A 26960-nucleotide genomic window follows, 5' to 3' on the forward strand; every position below is an offset into this window, starting at 1 on the left:
CTATTATTTTTCGGTACAGCGTACTTGCAATTCTTTTTCCTTCTATCATACATAGCCTATACACAAAGATTATTTTGAAAGAGAATTACAAGTGTTTCGTCGAAAGAAGTCATTATATCGTGCACAACACACAATGTTTACCTCTGCTCTGATTGGCTGGTTCTTAAAGTTAACGTAAAATTAACCGGAAGAGCTTGGAGTTTGCAATCCCTTAATTTTACGGACTCGCAGTTGAGTTTACGTCGGCGCATTGTGAATGGTTCCATTAGATAAGATGGCCGCTAACTTCTAAGTTAACGTTAATTTTAAGTTTACGTTACGTTACGTTTACATTGTGAATGGGGCTTAACTGTCTCCATTTGCCCGGGTGTGGTATATGAGCGCTCGCCCATGTTGTTTGTCCAGGTATAGCTTCTCTTGTTCTACTCGGAGCCATTCTATACCTCTTCCAGCCTTGCCCTTCTCCACTTGGCTGATGCATTGACTCCTTGGTCAGCCTCTAGATCTTCTGCCATCCAGATTTCCTTCCGCTTGACTTGGCTCCATTCTCTTAACATGTCCAAACTATTCCAGTTTCGGCTTTAGAGATTGGCTGTTGAACTTGGGTTTCAAGATGGATCCTTACATTACACGCCTTATCCATTAGCGTATTCTGAACTATGGTCCTGAGTAATTTCACCTCTACAGCTTGGAGTCTACTCTTATCTCTAATGGACTGTACATGTCTCAAGTATACACATAGTAACTGGCAAAAAGTACATTTTGTATTGTATTAGTTTGGAAAATGGAACACAACTGTCCACCAGGAGATTTCTTGTTTGATAGACGAACAGGACTCTTTTTTGAATCCTCCTGGTAATCTCTGCATGGGAACAGATATTTTGTGTTACAATACTACTATGATATTGGAAGCAATCCACTTCTTCCAGTTTTACTCCATCCATATTAAATATAGTGGTCATAGTAAAACCTTGTTAAGGCATTTCTGCAGGGAATTACAAAAACGAACATGTTAAGTGAGAAAACGTACTACTGAATATACAAATAAAAACTGTCCAACAGGGATATGGAAACACTAGATATGATTTTTTCAACATGAGGGCATTTTACGCCGTGTATCCGCGGGTACAGTGAAAATTATATCTACCATTTCTAAAGGTGAGAGGAAAATATTAATTTTTTTTTCTAGGGGCTTTACGTCGCACCGATACAGACAGGTCTTATGGTGACGATGGGATGGGAAAGGCCTAGGAGTTGGAAGGAAGCGGCCGTTGCCTTAATTAAGGTACAGCCCCAGCATTTGCCTGGTGTGACAATGGAAAACCACGGAAAATCATCTTCAGGGCTGCCGATAGTGGGATTCGAACCTACTATCTCCCGGATGCAAGCTCACAGCCGCGCGCCTCTATGCGCACGGCCAACTCGCCCGGTAGGAAAGTATTAAAAGGTGTGGAAAACATGAGAGAACAAATAGGAAAACCTTTTCCACTGGGGCTTATCAAATAACAAGTGCAGTGAAAAGTGTGAAAAACACCAAACAACAAATATGAAAACATGTGCACGGGGGCTAATAAAAATAAAGTATTACTGCAGATCACACTCTTTCTAAAACAAACGTCAGTAGAAGCCTTTTATTTCGGAGCAGTGGTTTTTTAAACATAATTTTCTGGTTACATTCTTAGACAATGAATTAGAGGTTACACTCGACAAGGTGCAACCAGGAGGAATGACTTTTACTGAGCTCAATAGCTGAAGTCACTTAAGTGCGGCCAGTATCCAGTATTCGGGAGACAGTAGGTCTGAACCCCACTGTCGGCAGCCCTGAAGAAGGTTTTCTGTGGTTTCCCATTTTCACACCAGGCAAATGCTGGGGCTGTACCTTAATTAAGGCAACGGTCGCTTCCTTCCAACTCCTCAGCCTTTCCTATCCCATCGTCGCCATAAGACCTATCTGTGTTGGTGTGACGTAAAGCAACTTGCAAAAAAAAAGAATGACTGGCCACCATTATGAATAAACTTCGATCAACTCGAATGATCGGGTCAAAACTGGAAGATGCGAGTTCAAATTTGCGTCCTCTGTGCACGGATGCGGACGCCAGTCCACTTTCTGACAGATTTTAATTTTGTCTTCATTAGTGAAGAATTTCTGTATCCATAACTAGGCTATCACAAGACAAATATGCACCCCACTAGTCAATTCCACACGAATGTGTTCCTAATCCAGATATAGCCTACCGTATCAAGCGACAAATATTCGCTACATGTCATTTTACCACTCAACACAAAATAAATTTCTAACTTCTGAATGGAATGTGAAACTTTACAAAGGAATTTAATTTGTCCTCCTATTCAATACATATCTCCATCTTTAGATGGAGTAATATTAACCACCATTAACACCATCCAACAAACTTCTCTGCACCCAGACATACGTAAGAAAGGAGCTTACAATAGTATGGTACTCACAGCATTCACTATTCCTTTATCTCACAAAAATTACATAAAAGATATAAACACTATTTACAATATTGCAGAATACAATGGCTTCAGCAGAACCTTCGTCAACAGAATCATCAATAGATACAAGAGCAGACCTAAGACTACCCTAGCAAAAGATTTTGCTCCTAAAGGGAAGTTTTCTACTTTCACACTCAATAGTAATAGCATTTACCAAATTTCTAATGTCTTTAAAAAACATAACATCAAAATAGCATTTAGAACCTCCCACACCAACTTCAGACTTATTATCAGTCTGCACACAATCAACAATAAAAATAATAAGATACTTGAACTCCGGATTTTATAAATTAGAATTCCAATTCTGTAGTTCCAGCTATGTCGGTCAAACAGGTTGCAGTTTTGTAATAAGATATGCTGAACATCGCAATGCTCTCAAATATAATTGTTTTTCAGCTATGAGTGAGCATCATAAAGAATGAAGTCATAAATGCACAACGATAGATAAAGATCAAGATCCTGCAAAAAGGCACCTTGCTGAACATTCTAGAGAGCATCCACATCGATATAGATCAGTTTAGGAACCCCTCGTATAATTTAAATTAAATCAACGAAAAAAAGAACATTCTACTTGAAACGTTCATTCCATACATTTGTCAGCAATTCTATAATAAAAAGAAACCCCCGCCTTCATCTCTCCAACTCAACACCACTCCTCCCTCCCCCTCTCCCCACCAGCTCAGCACCTCCCTCCCTTACTTTCTTCACTCCTCCTATCCTCACAAACACAGTTGAGAGAGCTACAGACATGACCAATGAAAGCGGGATCGCTAAATTGAGAAGGTCAGGCCGTTCGAAGGGGCAACTATGTAATAAGTTTAAAGTTTTCTTCATGCTTATCTTTTAATCTATTGGCCCAAGCTTCTCACACATACTCATTTTTCACCATTACAGATTTAAACATTTACAGTTTCCACTACGAGTCACACATATCATACCTGACACTTATTTTCCTCTTAAATATGTTCTCAATTTTCGCTGCCCTCTAGACTATTGAGATTGTGATTCAATGAAGACAGACTGTCATCTTAAATTTTAGTATTGTGATTTCGTCCTCGTTTTTAATGTAACATACTGCACTTCTAGACGAAGAGGTTCACAAGCTCACCATAACCACTTATTGTTTTAATTTCATCATGTCTCACTCTTTTTCATTATGTTTTGAAAAATATTCTTTTAATATTAATTATGTAGTTTTTTAATCCATTTTTCACTAAAGATGGCTCAAATAAGCCAAAACATGTAAAAAAAAAATTGATTAATATTGATGTATTGAATAGGAGGACAAATTAAATTCCTTCGTAAAGTGAAAACCATCAATACGGAATGATTTTAATATCTTGTAATGGAATGTGAAATACATGCACAAATAGGCTCACTGTGTTATTCAGCAATCTTGCTGCTAACTGGCAAGCAAAACTAACATTCCTGAGGCTAATGGCTTGGTCCCCGAAAGTGCAACTTATCCTGTGAAGTTCAGGAATTTAAGGCCTTTTCCGTAATAATGCAACTGTAGCGACAGCTCTTACCTGAGTTGGAAATCAAGTTTCTATCACAAGGGATGGAAAAAAACATTTTCAGGGCTAGGAAAAATGTAATCATACTAACTGGTAATAGCGAAAATTTGTGAGGCGATAAGCGAGGTATTTTTATATACGGTGAGAATCAGGACATTATCCTCATGGTTGTTCCTTATTGAATGATGTTATTCACAGCAATTATAATAATAAGATTTCTTGTCCACCTATTCAAACAAGTCACCTTTATTGGTGTTTACACTTTCATACAATTAATTCTTCTAAGGGATATGTTTTGCTCATATAACGAGCATCTTCAGCCTTAATTTTTAAAATCTTAAAATAAAGTTCCTGAACAGTCATAAACATATTAAAAAGACTATAGTAAAAATTAAAATTACAGTAGTCTAAAAACCAAATTACATTACGTCTAGAAAACAACATTAAAGCACTTCTAAAAACGTGATAACATAAAAAATTAAAATTATCACAATGTCAGTTTAAAACCTTGTCTGAAACTATTATTGAATCTTTATCTTAAAAACAGTAGTAATAGTTTTTCTATAAAAACAGCACCAAGGTGAACACCAATCTTATGGAAAGACGAAAATTAAAATGCAACTTAAGTGACGTGGTATTTCCAGAATGTAAGTTAAAATAGATTGCCCACAAGCTGAATTGTGAAAACACAATAATCCATATTGCTTTAAACATAACAGACAGGACGCAGAATGTGTGCAGGAGTCAAATGTGGCCTCTAGTTGAGAGATGCTGCTCAACTTGCTTATAAATGTAGGTAGTAAGTTATATTATGCAAATTTGCGAGGTATAGAACATCGTGCAAGACCTCCGACTAATTTATGCAGATAGTGGAAACTGTAAAGAAAAAAAAGGAAATTTAATACTATAATATTACAAGTGTGTGTGAATTTCCTCATTGACCACATTTAAATGGGAACTTACTTGTTATTATTAAGATGATAGGTTTGTCCTGTTGATTTGGAGTTGCTAACCTGCCTGCCAGTGCGGCTCCTAGTATTAAATTTGTGTGATAGAGGTGGTGGGGAACCTAGAGTGGGAGAGGAGATGGGCAGGTCTTTCTGCGTTATTGCCGGTATAGGAGGGGCTCTTTTATGAGTGACAGCAACTTGTTTAATGTTTGGAGAGGGGGTAAAGGTAATGGTGAACCTGGCAGGGGAGAGGAGATAGGCGGTATAGGCGGGGCATTCTTATGAGTGACAGGAGCAAGTTTGACATTTGGAGGAGGGGTATAAGCCTTAGTATTTAACAACTTAAACATCTGCTGGATTCCTTTCTGACCTGATTTAACAGTATTTAGTAACTTAGGTGTTAATTCGTGTAAAGGACTTCTGACTTCTGTAACATCATTGAGTTTTATCCTTATTATAATTCTGATCCAAAAATATATAAAGGCTTTCCAGTTTGTTCAATAGCTTACCTTTTTCCATACTCCTAATTATTGTCAAATCTTTCTCTATGGGAGTAAAATGGTGTCCTGTCTTTCATGTGCATACTCATTGCCAAGTATTTATTATGTTTTTCTGTGTTAAAATGCTCCATGTACCTTGTAAAAAATGTTTAAAGTAATATGGACTATTGTGTTTTCACAATTCAGCTTGTGGGCACTCTATTTTAACTTACATTCTGGAAATACCACGTCACTTAAGTTGCATTTTAATTTTCGTCTTTCCGTAAGATCGGTGTTCACCTTGGTGCTGTTTTTATAGGAAAACAATTACTACTGTTTTTAAGACGAAGATTCAATAATAGTTTCAGACAAGGTTTTAAACTGACATTGTGATAATTTTAATTGTTTATGTTATCACGTTTTTAGAAGTGCTTTAATGTTGTTTTTTAGATGTAATATAATTTGGTTTGACTACTGTAATTTTAATTTTGACTATAGTCTTTTTAATATGTTTACAACTGTTCAGGAATGTCATTTTAAGATGTAAAAAATTAAGGCTGAAGATGCTCTTTATATGAGCAAAACATGTCCCTTAGAAGAATTAATTGTATGAAAGTGTAAACACCAATAAAGGTGATTTGTATTGAAGAGGTGGACAAGAAATACTTCTTATTATAATTGCTGAGAATGAGGACATAAAATTTACGACGTTGTAAGTAGGAAAACATGTTAATGAGGAACGCACTAATGAGGTTTCACTGTAATTCAATAGAATCTATAAAACTGAATTTTATAAAATTAAATGCAAATGTGATTACCTGTTGTTGTTCTGGATTTGTAATGGGAACTTCTCTACCACCAGTTCCATGACCAAGTCTGTTTATATGGATAAAAATACCATGAGATCCAGTAACAGGTGGTCCACTTAAAGCATTCCAAGGATGTTCCCATTCAATCTGATCAACAGAAAAAAATGTTAATATGAAGATACTACTATTTAAAAAAAAGCATTTAAAAATATAGAAATTACAGTATTTTTTTTATGTTAGTGGTTTAAAGTTACAGCAACTTGGACAGTTTTCTTGGCAATGATAGGAAAGGGCTAGGAATGGGAAGAAAGTTACTGTGGCCTTAACTAACGTACATCTCTAGCCTGGTGTGGAATTGGAAAATGATGGAAAACTATCACAGGGTTGCCAACAGTGAGGTTCAAACCCACCTTCTCCTAAACCGCACACCCAACTTGCTTTGTTATTGTACAATTATTTTGTCACAGGTATACAGTACATACTTCATTACAGTCTGTGGTTTCAGCTACCTCATGTATAGTTATGCAAATTATGAATACACTAATAATAAAATGACACACACTAGCATGTTGGTAATAGGAGCAATCAAGTGATACATTAAGAGAAAGAGAAGGTAAGGACAAATGTGAGAAAGACAAGAACAATGAAAGCTGAATATATAGAGGAAAGGGGTTCAGTTATTAGCTGAAACTGATTTTCAGAAAAAAGTGTACCTACATTCACTTGGTGTTCTTGAACATAAACATATTTTTCATCGCATAATAAGTTTTATTTTTTATGACACAAAGAGAGAAGTCAAACAAGGAGCTTGGAAATGTTTAGATGTACTATCAAGATATTGGGTCAGTTTATTATTGGGTGAACACTGGCTGTGATTTCAATGGACTATAGTAAAAACTTTCCATCGTACCCAAATACCTCAACTGATCATGTGGTCTACAAGCACCAACTATCTGTATTCATTTTCAACATTATTTAGTGACAAATTCAAGCTATTTTCATCATGAGACTGTATGGAAAAGCAGGAGCAGTGAAGTCCTACACCACTTTTTGAAATCTTGAGATTTTCTACAACTCATATGGGAGACAGAGTAAGAACATCACAACCTTCAGATATTTATACTATCTTTCCATTCACAGGAAAGGTTTGGTGCAACAGAATTAACATTTCCCATGAGAGCACTCATAATTGGAAGGCAACAAGAGCACTGGACTGATTAACACTAAAGAAGATGCATAATTGCTGACTGACTGAAGAGATTCATTCATTCATTCATTCATTCATTACCAAAAACCTTTACAGTATCTATGGAAGGCCATAGTGCCCCCTGATCGTTGAAATAATTACCTAAATCCTTAACTAAAACAGTCATATACACTATTTACAGGTAAAGTAACAAAGTATAGCCTAATGTATACATATTTCTCATTTACACAACCTTTCACTCCCTGGTTCATTCTTCCACATATTCACACGCATTTTCTCACCACATGTGCTTCCTAGCATAACATTTAACTGTATTTGCATTTCTATATTTAATGTATGCCTTTGCTGGCCAGATGTAGTGTTGACAGTGCATTATGTCTTCTGGTATGGGCTAGAATAGATTTGTTACTTTCATTGTCCTGTCTCAGTCTCATCCTTGGCTTTGACAAATGAAAGTGACCGAAGTATGAGCGATGCTAATAATACCATTCCTTATGCAGCCAGTCCCTGTTATGAATGGTGTGAAAATATCACTCATAGGGTCAGTTGGTGCATGCATTTCAGTGGGCTTGGCAGACTGATATGTGATAGCAACTTCTGGCTCGGTGAGGAAAGCAACTCCTCATTTCCCTATTATGCCTCTCCAGTGATGCCTAGGCTATTTATGACAGCTGTTGGTGGAACTGTGGAGGATCAAACCAGCCTTCGAGCTGAATACCAAACATACAACATATTTAATGTGGGGGCGGGGGGCGATCATTCCAAAGCTGTGCTGAACGAGCAAAAAAACCTAGTTTGTAGGACTGAGTTTGCGCAAAGGGGGGGGGGGGGGTATAAAACGCACCCCTTTACCTCTGCGGACGGAGCTGTAGGATAAGGAGAGTTGAGGGAATAGTGAAAGGTGAATGGCCCCTGTGAGGGTCTTGTGTAAGAAGGTATTGCCGCTTTGTTTACACAAGGAGGTGATTGATGGGAGGGAAGGCAGGCAGCTGTTCTTGTTAATTAGTCGTTCAGTGCGATGTTGGGTTCCTTCTAGTTCGTGAAGGTTAGCTGCAGTGGTAGGGTGCCAGGAAGGCACACCATACGTTAGTATAGGTCTCACTAGTGTCAGGTAAGCCGTCCGTATAGCATTCAACTTGCACCCATGGAGTTGCATAAAACTGAGCACCCTGGCAGCTTTGCATCGCACTTCCTCTGTTTGTGTGTTCCATTTTAGTTGGTCAGAAATGGTTATTCCTAACAAATGCATGGTTTTAACTCGCTCAATACGTACATTATTAGTGTTATATATACATTCTACTTCCTTCAGGCTAGCAACCCGTCGGAAGGACATTTGATTGCTTTCAAGTCTTGCAAAAAGAAAAATGCAAGAACGTAATGGGACACATGGCCCAATACTTGGAAGGAAGGAAGATGATGATGATGATGATGATGATGATGATGATGTATACATTCTACTGGGTGTCGAGACCTACTTAACCTAATGTATTTACATTTGCCAGCATTATTGTTGAGACCGTTGACGTAACACCACACCGCTACAGTGTCCAAGTCCGACTGTAACTTCAGACAATCATCTGTACATTGTATATTCCCGTACATTACAGTGTCATCAGCATACTGGGCTATGGTTGAGGTCACACATTTAGGTATATCAGGGACAAATGCATTAAATAATAAAGGACCCAAGACGGTGCCTTGACATACTACTGAGGTTACTTTAACGGCCGAAGATCAAACTCCATCAAACACAACAAGGTAAGTTCGAACCTCAAGAAATGACCGCAACCATGCCAGTACACTTCCCTTAACATTCATCTGCCTTAATTTTAACAAAAGTCGTTCATGCGGGATTTGGTCAAAAGCTTTAATCTCATAAAAGCCAATGCCTTTGTTATAATTGAAGTTACCTATGATATGATACTTGGGTGGACTGATGTGTTGAGAAAAATCAAACAAGAAGCTACTGTTGCACTCCCGCTCTTTCAAGAAACAGATGCTCATAAAGGAACACAAAGCCCTGGTTCCAGACATCTTATCCTTTCAGGTTTGCAGAAGATGCAATTGTTCTGCTAGCAAAAGAACAAACCAATCCGATGAATGATTGGAAAACTGTGTATTCCTGTTGCCCACCTATGGTATGTATATGAAGGTAACCTAAATTAATAAATAAAAGCTTCAATATTGCTAAGCAAAGAAGCAGAGAATTTTGAATGTACAAGGTAGGACGATGGACTATGGAAAAGTTTATACTGATGACCACTGATATCACAGCCAGTGTTCAACCAATATCTTGGTAGTACATCTACAAATTCCAAGCTCCTTGTTTGACTTCTGTCTTTCTGTCATTAAAACAAGAACTTGTCATGAGATGAAGAATATGTTGATCTTCAAGAACACCAAGAAACATATTTTCTGAGAATTATGAGGATCTCCAAGAATTGGACAGGGTTTTCTAATGAAGGGACACAGATTGTCATTGTGCTTGCAAAATATGTCTATGATGATGATGATGTTGCCGGAAAAATACTGATCCGTGGTATATATATCGTTAAGAATGAGAATTTTTTGGTATAATTTGCACAATACTGAACCTTAGATAACAGAATCTTTCTGAAAAATATTCTAAGCTGAAATATTTCACATCAGTGCAAGATTTAGTTTAAAAGGCTTGAGATGAAGGAAAAACAAGAGGCACATTATTTTGGAGCTCTTCGAAAATAGAAGTGAGGAGCATGATATCCGTAATCCAAAATAGGAAGAAAAATTGGATAGGGCATAATCTAAGACACAACACTTTACTACGAATAGCAATTGAAGGGATGATAAAAGGAAAACGAGGAAGGAGAAGGAGACGATACCAATTATTAGACAGCATTAGAAAAAGAAAGGAAGATTATGCAGAAGTGAAGAAAAGGGCACAAGATTGAGAGATATGGAGGTCACAGCCATGACAGGACCCGCCGGATGGCAGAACAACCTATGATGATGATGATGATGATGATGATGATGGTTCACTAATGTAACTTATTAAATGTGAATAAAGTTTTATAATTAAAATGTGTTTCACCCATATTCTGTTACTTGCATTAGCCTTGCAGGCTTAGTAAGGAATGTTTAAATGGCCATGACTATAACATTACATGTGTGAAAAGCTATGTATTAGTATCATTCCTGTAGTTTTACTGGATTAATATACATCTGATGTTGATATTCTCAAATTTATAGTTGTCTATGACTTACACACATACTGGTGGCTGCCATGGATCTTTGTAAATGAGTCATTTATTTTCCTGAAGTCTGGCTGAGTGACTCAGACGGTCAAGGTACTGGCTTTCTGAACCCAAATTGACAGGTTTGACCCTGGCTCAGTCCAGTGGTATATGAAGTTGCTAAAATATGTCAGCCCCCGTGTTAAGTAAACTCTTTCAAGGTTAAAATTATTGTGTCCACCTTTTCAATACAAATATATATTTTTAGTGGTTAAATTCTACATGAATGAAACACACCAGTTAGGGACATGTTTCGCCCTAGTTATGGGCATCTTCAGCCTATATTAATCCTAAGGTCAAGAATTAAAACTATAAACAACTAGCAAATGTACCCGTGCTTCGCTACGGTATTCTACATTGTATACGGATATCGACGTAAATACTGTGCGTGCAGCAAATGAGATTGTTTTAAAATTGCATGTCTCTTAGCCTTATCCGAGAAATAGCATGGGGAGGTCCCCATACGTTGTTTCCAATGTAAAGTGAGGGTTGCGGAGTTGTGATGATAACGCCAGGCTCACTTGCCTACTGCCATTCACAATCGAGTTGGCAAGTTTACATTATAATTGCAGGCCCCAATGCCTACTGCGCGGTCACAATCGATTTGGGGAGTTTTAGTTACAATGGCAGACCCATTTCCTACTTTCAGACAGGTTACAGTTGAGGAGTTTTTATTATAATACCAGGCAACTTCCCTACCACCAGTCAAAATTGAGTTGTGCAGTTATCATTATAATGACAGTCCCTTTTTACTGCTGCTAGCCAGCTTACTGCCAGTCACACAGAATTAGTGAGTTTCCATGAAAATAGCAGGCCACTATGCCTAATGCTAGTCAAATTTTAGATTGGAACATTTGTTTATAATGGCGGGCACCCTGGCCTAGAGCCAAACACAATAGAGTAGGGGACTTTCGAACAAAACTGCATGATCCCTTGCCTTCTGCAAGACAAATCGAAAAGTGAATTATTCATTAAAATGGTAGGCCCTCCTTACTAATGCCAGTTACACAGGAGTTGGAGAAGGACCCCATTCCTACTGCCAGCAGTCAAAGTCGGTGTAGGGAGTACTGATTACAATAGCAGACACATTCTTTCTCGATCGCTACAAATCGACATCAATGAATACATATACAGATATACGAAAGTATATGAATGTTTACAATATTGCAGACCTTCATTTACAGATTAAATGCTGCTAAACGGTACGCCATATCGACAAAGGATTGTACCGTAAGGCGCAGTATTTAGCGATCTAAATGGCTGGTCCTATGATATTTTCTCGCATCTAATCTATTCATGGGTCAGATTGAATCAAAAACGTTGAATAGGTTGAAATTTGTGTAAGAATATCTTACATTGCATTACTTTTCGGATAATTATGTGACATAGCATTTGGCTCACATATGGGTACTGGGTGGGCCAATGTTCGTGTAGAGTTTGATCATACTATCTTTCCTGTAAGTGATTGAAATGATGCACATGAGAAGAAAAGGTTTAGAAATTAATTTCCATTAAGGCAGGTAGATTTCCATAAAGTTTGGTTGTGTGTATTTTGAGGGAGTGCAAAATCACGGTTTCGGTTTCGTATAAACCCCCAATTAGTTCAGGGATTTAGAAACAATATTTGCCCTAAAACCTCCCCAAAGGACAGGTGGATTCTAAATATGAAGTTTGGTGGAAATATATCCAGTAGTTTTCAAGTTAGAGAAAGACAAACAGACCAACAAACAAACAAACAAAGAAACAAACAAACAAACTAACTAACTAACTAACAGACACCAAGGAAACCTACCCCTGGACAGATGGATGCTATATATAAAATTTGGTTCAAATATCTTGTTAGTTTTCAAGTTGTAAGAAGTACGCTTTACACGCACCCGCTGGGATTTGTACCGAAAAACGGTCCGTTAATGATATCTCCCTTACTAAATCCTGTTATCGAAATGATGCACATGAGAAAAAAAGGTTTAGAAATTCATTTTCATTAAGGCAGGTTGATTTCCATTAAGTTCGGTTGTGTATACTTTGAGGGAGTGCAAAATCACGGTTTCGGTTTCGTAAAAATCCCCACTCAGTTCAGGGATTTAGAAACGATATTTACGCTAAAACCTACCCAAGGAGAGGTGGATTCTAAATATGAAGTTTGGTGGAAATATATCCAGTAGTTTTCAAGTTATAGAAGGACAGACAAACAGACAAACAGACAAACAAACAGACAAACGGACACCAAAGCTAAAAATGATGCAGATGGTCATAATTACACCTGAAACGGATAACTGTACGGAAATTTTGCCAAAATAATCAATGTACAGACACACGGTCGTTACGATTTTATTTTTTGCGCTAAAACCTACCCAAGGACAGGTGGATTCTAAATATGAAGTTTGGTGGAAACATATCCAGTAGTTTTCAAGTTATAGAAGGACAGACAAACAAACAAACAAACAGACAAACAGACAAACAGACACCAAAGATAAAAATGATGCAGATGGTCATTATTACACCTGAAACGGATAACTGTACGGAAATTTCGCCAAAATAATCAATGTACAGACACACGGTCGTTACGATTTTATTTTTTGCGCTAAAACCTACCCAAGGACAGGTGGATATTAAATATGAAGTTTGGTGGAAATATATCCAGTAGTTTTCAAGTTATAGAAGGACAGACAAACAGACAAACAGACAAACAAACAGACAAACGGACACCAAAGCTAAAAATGATGCAGATGGTCATAATTACAGGTGAAACGGATAACTGTACGGAAATTTCGCCAAAATAATCAACGTACAGACACACGGTCATTACGATTTTATTTATATAGATGACGGATAAGCATGAGCACGTTGAAAAGTGCAGACTTCCACTTCGAGATTCATATCTCCTAAACGGTTTATCATATTAAGAAACAGTTTGCGCCATCAGACGCCTCATTTATCGCTCTACATGTTTGTTTCTAAACCATTTCCTCGTATCTCCCATATTCAGGGGGTAAATTGAGATCAAATTTTGAATAGGGTGAAATTTGGGTGCATTTTTAACATTTTACATTACGTTTAGCCTACTTATGTATAAGCTAGAATCATGAAATTTGGTACACATATGTCCCTTAATCGTGCCAATGTGCGCACACAACGTGATGATCCTATCATTCTTATAAGTGTGTCAAACAATGAAATATACTTGTAAAAATCACCAAATTTACGAACAATCCAGAAATACGGCCAAATTTAACGTATAAGGGAGAGAGATACGACAAAATGTCACAGGACCAAAGTTGTAGATCACTCCGAATTGAAGGGACATTGTGCCATCCGTTTTGTGAAACGACTTACCGTTTAGCCAAAAAATAGCTCAAAAGGAATGTCTGCACAGTCATTAAAATTGCCTCCATATTTCGATATCTTTGGGGGGTAAAAAGTGAAAAATTTGAACATCTTGGAATTTTCCCGTCGGTTAGGGACCAAAAGCTATAATTTCACCAAATTTCAATTGTCTACTTCGTCTGGCAGGTTGTGCCGCCATTTTGATTTGGGGGGATAGCGGATAAAAATGAGGAAATTCTCGAAAATTTTTAAGCCCACGAAACCTATAGGTTATCGTTTTGGATATACTATACGACTGTGTTCTTATGCTGAGCCCAAAATTTGAGCCCCCCCAGCGTGCCCCCTTCAGGGAATTTTGAGAATTTCCGATTTTTCTAGGGATCCTGGGGGCATCAGTTTCCTCCGTACCAAGTTTCAAATTTCTGAGATTTCTGGAAGTGCCTCATTAATTCACGTCTTTTTTCATTTTTAAATATTTATATATACATCGCTTCAGCCCGTGATATTAAGAAACGGTTTGCGCCATCAGACGCCTCATTTATTGCTCTACATGTTTGTTTCTAAACCATTTCCTTGTATCTCCCATATTAAGGGGGTAAATTGAGATCAAATTTTGAATAGGGTGAAATTTGGGTGCATTTTTAACATTTTACATTATTTTTTGCCTACTTATGTATAAGCTAGAATCATGAAATTTGGTACACATGTCCCTTAATCGTGCCAATGTGCGCACACAACGTGATGATCCTATCATTCTTATAAGTGTGTCAAACAATGAAATATACTTGTAAAAATCACCAAATTTACGAACAATCCAGAAATACGGCCAAATTTAACGTATAAGGGAGAGAGATACGACAAAATGTCACAGGACCAAAGTTGTAGATCACTCCGAATTGAAGGGACATTGTGCCATCCGTTTTGTGATACGACTTACCGTTTAGCCAAAAAATAGCTCAAAAGGAATGTCTGCACAGTCATTAAAATTGCCTCCATATTTCGATATCTTTGGGGGGTAAAAAGTGAAAAATTTGAACATCTTGGAATTTTCCCGTCGGTTAGGGACCAAAAGCTATAATTTCACCAAATTTCAATTGTCTACTTCGTCTGGCAGGTTGTGCCGCCATTTTGATTTGGGGGGATAGGGGATAAAAATGAGGAAAATCTCGAAAATTTTTAAGCCCACGAAACCAATAGGTTATCGTTTTGGATATACTATACGACTGTGTTCTTATGCTGAGCCCAAAATTTGAGCCCCCCAGCGTGCCCCCTTCAGGGAATTTTGAGAATTTCCGATTTTTCTAGGGATCCTGGGGTCATCAGTTTCCTCCGTACCAAGTTTCAAATTTCTGAGATTTCTGGAAGTGCCTCATTAATTCACGTCTTTTTTCATTTTTAAATATTTATATATACATCGCTTCAGCCCGACTTGCTTTTATATATATAGATGGAACTTATAGTAAACTAACTTAATACTAAATACAATTGTCTTATGTTATTTACACAGTTTACAATATGTACAGTATGTACAATAAGTGCATTAACCTTGCCAGAATTTATGAACAATGAATTACATTTTTTACAATGACTAGACCTCCGATTGCAGATTGGATTGATCACAGCTTGAACTGGGGCTTCTCAATAGTATTGACTAGAATTTATCACTTCGTGAGTTGGGGTTTCTTCAGCTGTTATAGTTGCCTGAGTCATAAGAATTTTTACAACACTGGAATCTTGGATAAAATCGTTAATATTCAATTTATAGTCCACATGTAGTTGGAAATGAAATCCATTCAAACGAAGACAACATTTGGGCCAAAAATAAATGAACTTTATATATTTGTAAATTTAAGAGAGCTTTCTTTTGTACATTGCTTTAATTTCATTTCGTATCCAAATCTCGTTGACCTTATTCTGAATTCTATTTGTATTATGAACAATGAAATTTGAATTAACTTATTTTATAATGACTAGAATTCCAATTGTGGATTGGATTGATCAAGCATGAATAGGGGTTTCTCAAAATGTATTGACTAGAATTTATCACTGCGTGAGTTGGGGTTTCTTCAGCTGATATGGTTGCCCGAGTCGTAAGAAATTTTAACAATACCGGAACCTTGGTTAAAGTCGTTCATGTTAGGGTTTGAAACAGTTTTAATATTCCTTTAGAAAGAAGCATGGTTATGTTTTAAGGTTGAAGCGTGTAAGTAGGATACATATTGTTGATTTCAATCATTGTTTATCGGAATAAAAATATTCCGTCATTCTTGTGGATAAACTTCCCATTGGTGCATATTCAATCTGGGAGGAATATGAGTTGTCTGTAACTGGATAAGAGAAAAAACGGGGAATTAGAATGATGAATGTGGAACCCAATACGGTAATAAAGTAGAGTGAGTGTTTATAGTATGAACTTACTTGTCTTTTCGACGTTAGCTGGGATCAATTGTTCCGGTTGTGTCTAAACGGCTAAGCTTGCTTCTAGTGTAGTATCGATGCTGAAGTGGAGGGGTGGAGCCTGGTGGGGAAGTGGGGCGTGAGATTCAAATTGTGCATCTGTATTGTTGCTTGAGAGGCATTACTTGAATTGGATTGGGTGGGCCTGGCATTAGGTGTGGCTATTGGAGCGCATGCGTTCTGTGATTTAAACATACTGGGAACTTTATTCTGATTTACGGTCTGGATTAACCTCGGAGTTGTTTCATATAACAGATTTTTGTTATCGATGGCATCGTTAAGATTATTATTTTTGTTATAAGACTGGTCCAAATAAATGTACAAGTCTTCCGTTTCGTTCAATAATTTTCCTTTGCTTAGGTTTTTAATGACCGTCAAATCATTTTCTATAGAGGTGAATTTATGGCCTGTTTCAGTCATATGCTGGCTCATGGCCGAATACTTATTATGCTTGGAAGCATTGTAATGTTCCAGATACCTCGTGTAAAAGCTCCTCCTGGTTTGTCCAAAATATGTGAACCCACATTGGGCACATTTTAACCTATAAACACCCAACCCTGAGTAAATGTTGTTATTATTGACTCTACTGTGGTTGAGGAATATGTTCCGATTATTATTTATTGTCTTGAAGGCTGCTGTGTTTTTTTAAAATGTTAGTGATCTGGTGGATAGCTGGGCTATTATACGTAAGGGTGGTGTAGCTATTTGTCTTTGATTTCTCTGGGACTAGGTTGGACGATAACTTAATTTTGATCTTATCAATTAACCGATTGATCACATTTACTTTAAAGCCATTGTGCTGAGCCAACTGTTTTATGTAATTTAGTTCTGTTTCCAAACTTTTTGGCGAAAGGGGAAGTTTTAGTGCCCTATATATTAGGCTATGATAGGCAGCTAGTTTTTGGGCCTTAGGATGTAAGGACGAATCTTTAATAGTTATGGGTGAATGAGTAGGTTTCCTAAAAATTTGAAATTCAAAAGTGTTATTCAAGCGTGTAATTGTTAAGTCTAAAAAAATTTAAGGAATTGTTGACCTCATCTTCTTTGGTGAATTTGACGTTAGGATCTATTTCGTTCAGTGAGACTAATATATCGTGACTGTTAGTAATGTCCTTATTGATGATCACAAAAGTATCATCAACAAATCTTAGCCACAAATTAATGCCCTTTGTTTGTGAAATTTTTGTATGTTCTATATAGTCCATGTAGATATCTGCTAGAATGCCAGATAGAGGGTCGCCCATAGCTAGGCCTTTCTGATGATAATATTTACCATTAAAGGAGAAGTAATTATTGTTTAGAACAAAATTCAATATCTTTATGAATTCTTCAATTTCCATGTTACTAAGGCCGCTGTGTTTATTGATGTTGTCATGGATAATTTTAATGGTTTCTTTAGTAGGAATGCTTGGAAACATGTTTGTAACATCGAAAGAACATAAAATATGGTTGGGTTGCAGTTCAAATTTCTCCAATATTTTGCAGAAACTGATTGAATTTTTTAAGGGAGATTTATTGTTGAAAATATAATGTTTTCTTAAAAACCTATGAATGAATTTCGATAAATGAACCTTAAGTTTTAACTATAACTATAGTTTTAATTCTTGACCATAGGATTAATATAGGCTGAAGATGCCCATAACTAGGGTGAAACATTATATTATATTATATTATATTATATTATATTATATTATATTATATTATATTATATAACAATGGAATTCATTCCAACTACATGTGAACTACAAATTGAATATTGCATTAGAAAGGAAGCAAGCAACACTTAATAAGAAACTCTCCCAATTAATGCAATCTAAGATACGATCTCCCACACATTACAAGGTTTCACAAAGACCAGCATCCCCACATGTTAACACATCCACAGTAGTCAATTTGACGAACGTTCAGTTTTCTCAGGAAGAAATTGGGTTATTGGATAAGGGTCTAAAGTATAAAGTATAATAACAGTAAATATTCAGGCTCAGGAGTGTACAGGTTAACATGTTCCCAGTGTGGAATTTCACACGTTGGACAGACTGGACGAAGCTTCTTTATAAGATACATGGAACACTTCAATGCGGAAAAGCACAATAAATATTCGGCAATGAGCACGCACATGAAGGAAACAGGTCACCGTTTTACTTCAATATAAAAGGATCTCTCAATAATCAGGAATACAAATAAAGGTAAACTTCTAAATGAATTAGAGAATATATATATTTTTCTGGACAAAACACTTAATAAGGATTGCAACCTTAACGATAATACGGAAGTCAAGAGTCCCTTATATACGTTAATGCCTAAGCTATTAAAAACAGTCAATCCAAAGCAAAACAAAGTCCCACAAATATTTAAATTCATTAAATCAAAAACTCCCCTTATCCCACCGAATACTAAGCCTGAACTTTCCCCTCCAAACAATCCCCCTCCCACATTAACACCAACATGTAATGCTCCGCCACCTTCTGCTTCCCCTCAGCATGCCCCCCTCCATCTATCACATCGTTACGACACGCGAAGTAGGAACTCCAGACAGACCAATGCTGCTAACACAGTAAGATAGATATATATACAGCATATGAGTAAGTACCCACTTTACATAATACACAATTCTTGGACATTAACATACGATTTAAACACACACACGTCAAACACGTCTTTTTGTTCTTTTGCAGTATAACCACATTCTATTCATCAGTGTTCCACATCTTCTAGAAGGACTACATTTTCTCGTGAAAATCAAACATAACCTGTCAAATACTCAAAATAAACTCATTTCATAGCAGCTTCAACCAGCACACTAACGTCTGTTTGCAACGGTTATATCAGATAATATTTTAGACCAATAAACTTAATGAGGATAACATCATAACATTCGCCTTTTCTCTTAACCAATCTTTTAATGTTGGAATGCAAAATATAAACAAAATTCACCCTCAAGTTTACGTTGGCAACTGCCGCAGCGAATATATGCTGACTTTTATAACAAACAGGATCCACTTCAGTACCAGACATGTGCTGTTTTTAGAACTTTATTTTGACACAAATTCTCTTTTAGACAAGATTTTAAATTAGTTTACAAAAATTTTAGCATGTGTTGTATGTCCCAATATCATATTTTATAACCACTATTCTGTAAAGTTAATATCATAAGAAATCACAGTTCAATTTTTACAAATTATGAATGTCATTGTCCTTTAAACCAGGGCCTCTCAAACGCCCAAAATCTCACGCGTGCAGAGCGAGGCGCAAGAGCTCCGTGCACTGTGCATCGGTGCCGCTCGGTATAGCTCGGATCAACGCCTCGTCTCTTGGCTACTCGGCTAAGCTCGGCTCTACTCGGCTATACTCGGCTCAACTCAGCCCGGATTTGGAGCGCTACGGCGCAAGTGGGGCAGAGGGAGACAGGCGGAGCGAGCGAGAGAGGCGTGAGGAAAGAGAGAGTAAGCGCTATTGTTCCAAATCGAGGAGTGGGGGGTCTGCACTCTGGTCAACCAAGCCAAGTCGTCTTTTGCACCGTGAACAGTGCATGCACCACGCGCATGCACCCTGAGAGGCCCTGCTTTAAACAATGTTTATTTTAAGATTGAATTAATATGGCTGATGATGTCCAATAAGAAGGGCGAAACATGTCCCCATAATATTCAGATTTTCTATGTCTAAATAACCACATAACGTGGTACTGATTGTATTGAATAGGTGGAACAATAAATGTACTCCTTTTGTAAACTAAGTGAGATCGGTGTTTTCAATACGGATCAAAAATGAGAGTGATGATTTGTAATACAATACTATGTCAAAGTTTCAAGACTACACCATTTACAAGCATAATTCTCTGGTCAAACCAGAATAGATGCATAAACTTCTACATTAGAATTACAATCAGGGCTGACAATCCTGTTGTTTTGCTCCTTAATACTGTTATATTCCCTTCTAGAAGAAAATAGATCAATTATATTACCTTATGGCATTAATGACACTTCCTTACCTTCCACCGGCCAAACATATCAACATATGTAAGATATAGAATTCGCTTGTCAGTAAGCATCAGAATAACCTTGCCAGGTACAACAGTGAAGTGACACTCGTAACAGTCCGAAGTAGCTATCTGTCTGTTATCCAACTCCTGTGAACAATCAGAACAACCACCAATAAATGTGTGTATTCGATAACTACTCTCTACACCCCAGCATAGCACTGAAAGATGAATCAGAACTACAGTACGAGTACTGCTAACACACTGACAATGGACCCTGAACAGAAGCTGTTACCTGATATTGACGAATAGTTCCAGCCTCCAAGAAACAAAATTACACTGCTGCACTCAAACTGCTGTAACTAGAAAAGTATTCAAGATGTCGACCTCAAACTTGGAACATATACTCACCAAGTTGCTTAGAAGTCTGTACCTTCCAAAGCAGTATCCTTGGTTACTACATTTAACAGTCTTTCTCAGCATAGTGTAGTAGGAAAGATACTGATCTGTCCTGTTTGCACCTTTCATGTAATTATTGTATTCAAGCATGCAAGGATTTCTATTTACAGTTACTCCCTGTTTAGTATTAGCCGGTCATCATTAGAAATATCCAATTCACTATCACTCAGTACCTATGATTACCAGTCTGCACATAATTTATCACAAATACTAGTGTCCGCTACCAACTAAATGCGCTATGCCATATTGACATCTGCACTGTAGCTCCAGGGAATAACTCTATATATCCGATATTATTATGTCAACTACATGAAGATTAAAAGGAAGAAAGATACAGGAATAGCTGTTATAAGCTCTATATTCCATGATTACACCATTTGGAACTCATAATCTTGCCACCAAATTGTAGCAATGACTGAGGAAATACAAGGTACATAAAAACAAGAATTACCGAGCTCGATAGCTGCAGTCGCTTAAGTGCGTCCAGTATCCAGTAATCGGGAGATAGTGGGTTCGAACCCCACTGTCGGCAGCCCTGAAGATGGTTTTCCGTGGTTTCCCATTTTCACACCAGGCAAATGCCGGGGCTGTACCTTAATTAAGGCCACGGCCGCTTCCTTCCACTTCCTAGGTCTTTCCTATCCCATCGTCGCCATAAGACATCTGTGTTGGTGCGAAGTAAAGCAAAGAAAAAAGGAATTATTGTAGCCCGTCATCTATCGTCGGCTGTCACCTACTATCAGTTGAGAAACTACGAGAATTCTCAGAGCTTGTCACCCATGTGGGACATCAGATAATGAATCTGCATATAAATTGTGAAATATTTTGTCATCACAAAGGTACATTGCCACTGACACTTGGCACCCCTGTATATATGAAGTTTTCATCACTACAAAGAGTGTGCAAGCAGAAAAGTATATCAGCACTAACATCTATGATTCAAGGACATGCTTACAAGTAGGTCAGAGTTTAGCCAACAGATAGCACAACAAGCTGCAAACAAAGCCTATGTGTAGAAAGTGGGATTTCTCGGGTCATCAACCAACACTGGCTGCAATAATATGGAGATCTTCTGGACCCACTGTCAATATGTTAATACAGTTAGTATGAGTATAATTGCTCTTGCACTGGCATTTACCTGTGCAGCCACCATCAGTATATACACAGTCGATTCACATTATTATGACCCCCTGCTAATATCCATAGTTAATGCCCATCGTAGTACAGACAGCAGCTAAATATGCTGGCAGTGACTAAGTCAGAGGCGTAGGGATGTGGCAACCCCATCACCCAGTGGGAAACAACTGCAGTCAGCCTCCCGAGTATTGGCGGGTAAACCATAGGTCTAGCTGACATGAGGAAATGCTGGTCAAGCACTGACCATAGAGTGCAAAACCAAACACTTGCGCGAAGATCCACATAGACCCAGCAAGCCAGCGGTTAGCGTCTTTTATTGCTTTCAAACGTAAAAAGATCCTCAGATCGAAGTTATTACCTAATGTGACACAGTCTTTGAGCAGATCTATCAGGTATGGTGACTAACATGGTTCCGATGATAAATGGATTTGCAAGAAAAGAAAAGTACGAATTGGGACCATGAATATATTGACCCTAAGTGGTAAGAGCAAAGAACTCACAGATATGATGCAAGGGAGAAACATATCTATATTGGGTCTGAGTGAAATGAAATGGAGAAAGACAGGTAGCAAGGTTCTCAGAGATGGCTACAAATTATATTGGTGTGGACTGGAAAAGGAGGCCAAAAACAGTTTGGGATTTGTACTGAGAAACGATATGGATGCCGTGTCAAAAGTTTACTACAAGAATGACAGGATCATAAAATTATCTATACAATTAGAGTCAACAAATTACGTGATTGTACAAGTGTACACCCCACAGACTGGATGCAGTGCTGATGATAAATAAAATATTTCTTCAAGACTTAGATGATGTAATAGATGTTTTCATTATTGGAGACCTAAATGCACAAGTTGGAGCAAACAGAGAAGGCTGTGAGGATATCACTGGGCCACATGGGTTTGGAAACAGAAATGCAGAAGGTGAACAACTGATTGATCTTTGTAGAAGAAATGGCATGATCATCAAGGACACCTCCTTCAAAAAACGGGAGAGCCACAAAATAACAAGGTATAGCTGGGATGGCAAACATAAATCTCTGATCGATTATGTCACCACAAACAAAGGTGGGGGGAAATGGTTGACTGATGTCAAGGTCATTCCCAGCGAAACTATGGACAGCAACCCTAGATTACGGATCATGGACTTGGGCCATATGACAAATGAAGTTCAGAAGGAAAAAAGAAATGAAAAATAAAGACTTGGAAATTAGAAAAAGCTCGGTTCCTGAAAGAATATCAGAACAGAACATAAGAAAACCTACCGCGAGGAAAAACAAAAACAGTAGAGGAAGAGTGGAAAATTTTTACAGATAAATTTGTGGGAGAAGCTAAAGAACTCTGTGGGTTAACAGGATAGACCAAGAAAGAAAAAGAGACACCTTGGTGGAACGACAAAGTCAAAACAGTCGTTAAAGAAAGAAACCAAGCAAAAAAGATGCTAGATAAAGAAAAACAAAAAAACTATCAGAGACCAAGTAAGCCAAGTTAATAGACTACAGGAACTTTATAGAACAAAGCAGCTCATAGTTAAGAGGGTAGTAAGAGAAGGGAAGGAAAAAGCATGGAATGAGTTTGTGGATGAATTGGAAGTAGCCAGCAGAGGAAATAGGAAATTATTGTACAGGGTAGTCAAGAACAGAAGGTGTGAACAAGAGGATATACAGGCAATAGAAGGGGACAATGGACCCTTAGTGCAAGAAGATGAAATCAGGAATGAATTTAAGACATTTCTTTATAATCTCTTAAAAGGAGTAGCGAGCACTACATCTGACAGTGAAGAACACTGTAGTAGTAACGAGGAAAGTAGAAGCTTAGAACCCCCAATTACATGGCTGGTGATAGGGAAGTCCATGAAAAATATGAAGAAAGGAAAAGCAGTCAGGAGTGGATGAGTTCAGATATGTTGTGAACAGCAGGAACTCCAGCAATCCATGTTTCTATAGAGTCCTTAACATAGTATGGCAGGAAAACACCATCCCAGAAGACTGGAAGAAGGGTATAGTCGTACCTCTTTTCAAGAAGGGAAGTAGATGTTTATACATCAACTACCGTGGAATTACTCTGCTCTATCATGGTCTAAAACTTCTGGAAAAAATCATAGAGAGTAGATTAAGAGAAATTGTAGACCCTTTATTGGAAGAGAAACAATATGGATTTAGGTCTGGAAGAACAACTACAGACCTTATCTTTGCTGTCAGGATGTTAATGGAAAAGCACTGGGGAAAAGGGAAACCACTTTTTCTACTATTCCTAGACATTGAAAAGGCTTATGATAGTGTACCAAGGGAGCATATCTGGAAATGCCTAAAATGCTGGGAGTTTGTGACAGTCTTATTGCAAAAGTGAAGATGCTGTATGAAAAAACCGAAGTTGTGTGGAAGTGGGTTGTGGGCTGTTCAAATGGTTTGAAATGAAGAGAGGAATACAGCAAGGCAGTGCTTTGTCACCCCTCTTATTTATCACTGTGATGGATGCCATAATAAAGGCTCTAAAAAGGAAGGAGCAGCAGGACTTGCAAGCTTTCATCTTCGCAGATGACGTGGTGATCTGGGGTGAAACCGAAAATGATGTGGAGAAAAAGCTGCAGGAATGGAGTCAAGAGTTTAAGAGGTATAATTTAAATATCAACAAGGCTAGGACGGTGGTGGTGATGAAGTTACAGAGGGGAGATGACAAACCACAAATCAGAATAAATGACACCAAACTGGACAGTATTCCAACGTTTAAGTACTTGGGTAGTATAGTATCAAAAGTTTTTTTTTTTTTTTTTTTTTTTTTTTGCTAGTTGCTTTACGTCGCACCGACACAGATAGTATCAAAAGACAACCTTGCAAAGTATGAGGTGGACAGTCGAATTAGCAAGGCAACTCAATTTTACCACCAAGTAAGACAACTGATGTGGGATAAACAGGTAGGACCATTAAAAGCAAAGATGACATTATATAAATCATATTATACACCCATCCTCGCATATAGCATGGAAACCACCACGTTAACGAGACAAGATAACTCAAAACTCCAAGCTGCAGAAATGAAGTTCCTACGCACCATGATCTAGAAGACCAGGAAGGACAAATTCAGGAATGAAAAAGTCCGAGAGGATGTGGGAATAGGAGACTCCCTACTACAGAGAATTTAGAAAGCAAGACTGAAGTGGTTTGGTCATGTACAAAGGATGAGTGCAAGCAGGACTGCAAGAAGAGAATATGAAAGAGAAGTAGAAGGAAAGAGACCAGTGGGCAGACCCAGAAGAAAATAGACGGATCTGATGAAGAAAGATGTTGAAGAGAGAGAACAAGATTGGGAGAAGATCATGAGAAAACAGTGGTTCATGGACAGACAAAGATGGGCAACTGGGGATGGTCGACGATGATGATGTGACTAAGTCAGGTGCTGCTAGGTATCCATAGGTACCTGGAGCCATGTCTGCAGTGTGTCCCACAACTATTAAAGGACGCATGGTGAAGGAAACAGATTGCAATCACGACACTAGAGGTGGTCCTACAAATGTTCAATTGGATTGAGATTGGGGCTGTTTGGGGGCCAGGGAAGAACTCTGAAGTGTTATCATGCTTTTCCAACCATGTGTGGACACTTCTAGCCATGGGGCAAGGGTCATTATCATGCTGGAAGATCCCATCCTCCCAAGGGAAGACAATCATCTACAGGTTGACGTGATTGCTGAGGATGGGTTCATAAACAAATCGATCAAGAGTGCATTCCAACACAGATGACAGAAGCTAGAGAATACCACAAGAATATTCTTCAGACCATAACACTGACCTAACCACCAATGATCAAATCAAAATCTCTTTATTTGCAAATGAGGTGTCTACCTCGGTGGCAAATGGTACACTAAAATACATAATCGTCAAGCACTAAATTTTAAATTAACAGGAGACGAAGAAAATTTTCCTAGAATACAATATTATACAATTTACGCTAATAATTTTTTCTATTAAACACACACATCATCCTTAATAAATTTATATTGTTCACAAAATTCTACTTATAATATCTTACAAACATAGTCAACACATATAGAGTACGGTATGTGAAATTACTTCTAATAATACTATACAACTGGTATAAGATTAAAATTAACATTGAATTTATTTACATATTTATAATTTACCCATTTTGGAACCTAAGTAGCATAACGACCTGCTGCGTCTTAACCAGAGCCCCTTTTGCCACCATTTTTCAGAGTTCCTGAAGGGCCTTCACAGCTACCGTAGCGGTCCCAGGGCCCTCGAAGTCCCCACTGTACTTCACCCCTACAGGCAGTCCCCTACTTGGGCTGTCCAAACTCCTTAGACCAGGGGATGGAATTAATTTAATCACACACACTTTTTATTTACAATATCCTGCACTGGTCGAATGCCCTCTAACATTTAATTTATTATCCCTGTTGTTGTTTATTCTCTTCTTGAATATCTGTACAGATTTTGGAAAAGGATCAAATACTACCCCTGGTAAACTGTTCCACTCCTTCATGCCCTTTCCAATGAAAGAAAATTTACCCCAATTGCTTCTGCTAAAATTCCTTTTAATTTTGTACTTGTGGTCAGTTCTACCAAAATAATTATTTTCCAACTGAAGCCTCTCACGGATATCTCTCCATGCTTCTTCTCCTGTATAGGCTCTATATAATCCTATAAGTCTAGTTTTCTCCCTTCTCTTACTTAAAGTTTCCCACCCAAGTTCCTTTAACATTTCTGATACACTACTCTTTTTCCTGAAATCCCCTGTTACAAACCTTGCTGCTTTCCTCTGCACACCATCTAGTTCTTTTATTAGGTATTCTTGGTGAGGATCCCATACACTGTTTGCATATTCCAATAATGGACG

At 37.8% G+C, this 26960-nt stretch overlaps 1 protein-coding gene across 1 annotated transcript in view; it reads right to left on the reverse strand.

The window, feature by feature from the left end:
- The window catches only part of LOC136885511 (intermembrane lipid transfer protein Vps13), a 1358975-nt gene that overhangs the window by 17941 nt on the left and 1314074 nt on the right, over window positions 1-26960 (reverse strand). Inside the window, exons 63-64 of the mRNA XM_067158109.2 lie at window positions 20524-20661; window positions 6282-6419 (exon numbers count right to left, since the gene is read on the reverse strand). Coding sequence (XP_067014210.2) covers window positions 6282-6419; window positions 20524-20661 — 276 coding nt within the window. The remainder of the gene's footprint in view (window positions 1-6281; window positions 6420-20523; window positions 20662-26960) is intronic.

This window comes from Anabrus simplex, chromosome 1 (assembly GCF_040414725.1).
Source record: "Anabrus simplex isolate iqAnaSimp1 chromosome 1, ASM4041472v1, whole genome shotgun sequence".
NCBI lineage: Eukaryota > Metazoa > Arthropoda > Insecta > Orthoptera > Tettigoniidae > Anabrus > Anabrus simplex.